This window comes from Haliotis cracherodii, unplaced genomic scaffold (genome assembly GCF_022045235.1).
Source record: "Haliotis cracherodii isolate W230 unplaced genomic scaffold, xgHalCrac1.p SCAF_4, whole genome shotgun sequence".
NCBI lineage: Eukaryota > Metazoa > Mollusca > Gastropoda > Lepetellida > Haliotidae > Haliotis > Haliotis cracherodii.
Genome location: NW_027266297.1, coordinates 67,853,956 through 67,859,166, shown reverse-complemented (window position 1 = coordinate 67,859,166; position 5,211 = coordinate 67,853,956). Strand labels below are relative to the sequence as shown.

At 40.4% G+C, this 5,211-nt stretch overlaps 1 protein-coding gene across 1 annotated transcript; it reads right to left on the bottom strand.

Annotated features, from left to right (window-relative positions):
• Positions 1–3,984: 3,984 nt before the first annotated feature.
• On the bottom strand, positions 3,985–4,974 carry LOC139479732 (histone H1-delta-like). The gene has a single exon (XM_071262588.1). The coding sequence runs from the start codon at positions 4,922–4,924 to the stop codon at positions 4,370–4,372; it is 555 nt and encodes a 184-aa protein (XP_071118689.1). The 5' UTR covers positions 4,925–4,974; the 3' UTR covers positions 3,985–4,369.
• Between the last annotated feature and the right edge of the window lie 237 nt (positions 4,975–5,211).

Sequence of the window (5,211 nt, the reverse complement as noted above, 5' to 3'; positions counted from 1 at the left end):
ATTCACAACCCGGAAGTAGAGTTTAGTATCGAAAACGAGGTCATTTTAAGTTTATCACGTGACCACGGGCCATGGCCGACTGGACCCACATTGCGCTTTAAAAAATATGGCAAGTTAAAAAAACCATTGCTGATGCTATTTGTGGTGATTATAAATATATATTTAAGATTTAAAAACCGTGTGTTTCCCTTTACTCGCTAAAATAAGAATATTAACAAGGAATTATCTTTTCATATAATAATAGAATGTAATAATAGAATAGAATTAGATGAGAAATGAACAAGGAAATGTTTTGGTCGTTAAGTTTCTGTAGGAACTCCGAATTCTCCATCAGTTTAAATCATAGGTTTAATAAGATAGCATGTTTTTACTTCCTTTTCACTGAAATTTGTTTTTGTAACTCGCACTAAAAGTTTTATAAATCAGAAGCAGGATTCACTTGACAAAAGAATTTAGTTGAGAATGCCAAAATTTTCACATAAGTGGGATATATCTGAAACTCTAAGGAATCACGTTTTGTATCCCACATTGAGGAACTATTCCCTATGTTGTATTATTGTACTGCCAAGAAGGCTGGTAACGATCTAGTTATTCAATTTTAAATAAAACATACGAATAATATACACCTTCGGAAAATACTATACCATTCGTTTTTAAAGCAAACATTCTTCACAGGTTTAAAATAATACATGCATAATACTATATTCCACTCATCCTCATCTTATCAACAGAGGAAACTGCAGACTGCTATAAAGACGTCGTGACCCGTTAAGATTCGGGAAGGAACAGATCTCCAGCAACCCATGTTTGCCGTAAAAGGCGACTAATGGGATCGGGTGGTCAGGTTCGCTGACTTGGTTGATACTTGACATGGGCGGATACAGCTTTTTTTAAAAGAGGGGGGGGGGGGGGGGGGGTACAATTAAGATCTATTTATTGTCTTTGGTGGTAATTTATACAGAAATAAAGATTTTTTTTCGATTGTATCCGTCCATACTTGTCATCGTATCCCAACTGCGTGGATAAATGCTCATGATGTCAATCACTGGATTGTCTGGTCCAGACTCGATTATTTACAGACCGCCGTCATATAGCTGGTGCAAAATTGCTGAGTGTGGCGCTAAACAACAAACAAACATAAAGACGACGTCATGTCGCAAAAAATAAAGACAGGAAGTTTGAATTGGAAGATTTGTTGTTTTAACGCCGCGCTCAGCACTATCCCAGCTACGGCGGTCTGTAAATATCAGTGTGTGGACATGCGGTCAGACAATTCAGTGCTTGACATCATGAACATTTATTTACATTAGAATACGATGACATACATCAAGCAAGTCAGCGTCTGACCACCCGATCTCGTTAGTCATGTATACTGAAGACGAAATCTAACAGGGATGTTCACGGGGCGACTGACGCATTTTACTACCAAAAAACACCACAGTTAAAATGTTCTCAAGTCAACCGGGAAGTTGACACCAGTCTTGATAATACACGGGTATTGTTATGCTAATCAAAATATCGGACGCGGCATTCGTCAACTAATATCGTCTCATATCTGCTGCCCAGTGATTGGACATTTGACATGAACAGTCAACAACCTTTAGCTGTAAGGAAGACGTCCGTTTTGAGGGAGGGAGTTGGGTTTAACGCGTTTTTAACAGTATTCCAGTTATATCACAGCGTGTCAGCTTAATGTGGGAGGAAAGCCCAAAGTGATTCAGGTCTCGGACTTTTACCACTTCCGTTAAACCCACGAGAACGGGTATGGTGCTGACAAACCTCGAAACATAATCGGGGCGAACCGGGATTCGAACCCACAATCATAGGTTTCTGGCGTGCCCACGGCGATTCGCGGCGGCTAAGACGACTGGGCCACCCGTGCCCCCTCCTCCGTTTTGAAATAGTAATAGTGTTAATATGAACAAACGCAGAACAGAAATGTTGAACTGAATATGAGTTCTCAATTAAGTAAATTGTAATGTTAAATAATTAAAGATGAAATTAGTTTTGAATCGACCTTTGATTGTGGAATTAAGGGTTTGTGTGTCACATTTATTTAATTCATAAATTAGGACAAAGATTTTTTTTTATAATTAAAAACCGAAAGTTTACATACGCTGATGCTAACGAGCTGTGCAGTTCTGTAGATAATCCGGATTAGCTTGTTATAAATACATCAGCTAAGTCTTTCGTATTTTTAATCCTCATGTAAATGGTGAAAGTAGTCCTTGCACAAGGCACACCTTATCAAAATCCAAGAGTTCTACTTCGTGTGCGTTAATTGTATGTTACTATAATCAGAGGTCGCAAGGATACTAGGTTATCAGCACCATACCAGTGCTCGTGACTATCGCCAAAGTACTAAACGTCTGAGATCTGCATCACTTCGGGTTTTCCTCCCGCATCAAGCTGACACACCGTGATAGCAGTGGAATACTGTTAAAAGCGGCGTTAAATCCAACCCACTCAAAAGTAATCGTTTTAAAAGCAGCATCTTTAAGAAAGACGAACACAAATGTTATTATATTGGGAGAATTTGAAAGGTATCCGCTGTTATGCCCTCTAAAACTGATAAAACCTTGGGAAAATTAACATAAGCCCGAACCTTAAAAACTATATTCTATTATAATAAATCAGAAAGAAAGTAAAAAATGTATGGCGTACGTCAAAAATAGTTTTCACCGTCTTGGCCATAAAGATATATGATACTTTACCCGAATAGGGAAACAATACATTACAAATTGAATCCATAGTGAAACAATGCCTTTCAACAAACATGGCCTTCAAGAGTTCTACGAAAGATGAATGTATCTTTTAATTTCATTTAATCTAGAAGAGAATATTGGCGACATTTCTTGATATTCGGAACCTCAAATACTACCGTAAAACATCATTTTCCGATGGGAAATGCGACATGAATGACACCGGAGATAAATATCACGTTTAACTGCCAAAATAACATTTTTTAGGATGTCCGTATTTTTTCTGGGTTTTCCCCATTTCCTATCCGCCCTGAATATACTTCATTCCGATGTGAATAACACAAAGTTTTCGAATCTCAATCGTGTAAAATTATGCCCCGATGTCATGAAACACACAAAAAACACTACCATCGCACTCACAGAAATTCTTCAGCTATGTTTATCGGGAGTAAAGCCACACGATCTAAGTCATGAATTAATTTATATAAAGTGTGATACAAGAATTTTAACCTCCTAAACGAAAAAACCCGGGTTTTTTTTATCTCGCTTGCCCGCCCACTTGCTGATTGAGGTCGGAGATGGAAAAACATAAAAAAAAGATGGCCTGTCGAGTATCAATCGCCTGGGTAGTATGTAGTCCACTTCGCCGTGTTGTGATACTAAAGGAGTAACGCTGTTTTCACACAGACGTAGACGTACAATTTCGACGACCCGGCCCATGAATGACCAGATATTACACGGTGAGGCTGCGATATGTGCACCTCATGTGTAGGGGGATACACAAGACGCAGTGAACTAAAAATTTCCTAAGCATATTATTGTATTATCTATGGACCACAGTAGTATAAAGATTATATTTACCTGCACCCACTTGCACAAAGCGATCTTAGCGCTAAGATGATCATAACTCGCATACTTTAACATAGGCTTACAATAGTCTTAGTGCTAAGATCGCTTTGTGCAAGTGGGCCCAGATGTGTTTTGTGTTTGTGTGCGTGCGTGCGTCTGTATGAACATCTCCTTTAGGTGCCCACCTAGCATCAACATACAAATACAAACTGTTTTAAACGTAACCACATAATCCCTGGTGCAATTCTATTATCAAATTACACCGAATAATTGAGTACGTCACGCTAAAATGGCGAAGATAAATGACATGCATTTATTGTTTAGTCGACAACGAAACTACACGTACTCACTAACCACATCCATATACCGTCGCCATTTCAGTACGGAAATCTGCACTCTATAATATACGAGAATAAAAACAAAAAATGCAAGCTTCACTTTGTTCTTTTATATCATGAAATGGAATATATACACAATGAATCGCGATATCAATGATATGAGCAATGATGTGCGCATTTTGCATAACAATAAATAATAAACAAAATTGCACAAATGAAAAAGTCTGAGCACTTTTGATACTGTCTGTCGATGACCCGTATGAGGGATGTCAACATCCTCTCATCACACTGAAGTCAATCTGCTGCCTGTCCAGTTATGCCCTGATGCAGAGCGAATGTGAACACAATGGTAGGATGAGTTAATGTACGACACTTGATGAGGCGGTGATGATGATGATGATGATGATGATGATGATGATGATAGCACTATGTGTGAAAGTTTGTACATAATTACACAAGTTTGTTTCACAACATCAGTATTTACTTCTTCGCTGCGGCCTTCTTCTTGGGGGCCTTCGCCTTCTTGGGTTTAGCTGCCTTCTTAGCGGGAGACTTCCTGGCTGCCTTGGGTTTAGGTGCCTTCTTCGCGGGTGACTTCTTGGCCTTTGGCTTCTTTGCCTTAGCGGGAGACTTCTTGGCGCCAGCTGCCTTTGGCTTCTTCACCTTCTTAGCTCCGGCGGCTTTGGGCTTGGTGGCCTTCTTGGCCTTTGGCTTCTTTGCCTTCTCGGCCTTGTCTCCGAGTCTGAAGGATCCGGAGGCACCGACTCCCTTGGACTGCTTCAGGGTACCATTCTTTACACCAGCGCGGAGAGCCATCTTCAAGTGATTTCTGGCGGAGTTAGCATCAACTTTGAAGTTGGCCAAGATGTACTTGAGGATAGCCTGACGAGAAGAACCACCACGTTCTTTCAGATAGGCGATGGCCTTTGCGATCATGTCACAGTATTTGGGGTGACTTGAAGGCTTCTTGGGCTTGGATGCCCTCTTCTTTGCTGGTGCCTTAGCAGGTGATTTTGTTTGTGCGGCGTCGGCCATTTTCAGAGTTTTGCTTGACAGCGAGTTCTGCTACTTCGTGTTACCGGCGAGAAAGCGAGTATGCTGACAGCGGAGCGCTGACCCATATATATTGGCTTCGCGCGGACGTCGGAGAAGACAACCAACAACTCGCAATGGCTTCGCTAGTGTTATGACTGCTTATACACAAGAGTGTGCTTCCTCCATTCTCTTTGAGCGCTTGCAGATTATTACCCCAACACTGACGCACATAGGCATCAATATTTATAGAAAGTCATATGAAAATGCTATCATACTGTGAAATTTGA

Coding starts and splice junctions, on each gene's coding strand:
- LOC139479732 (XM_071262588.1), bottom strand. CDS start 4,924: ATGGCCGACGCCGCACAAACAAAATCACCTGCTAAGGCACCAGCAAAG.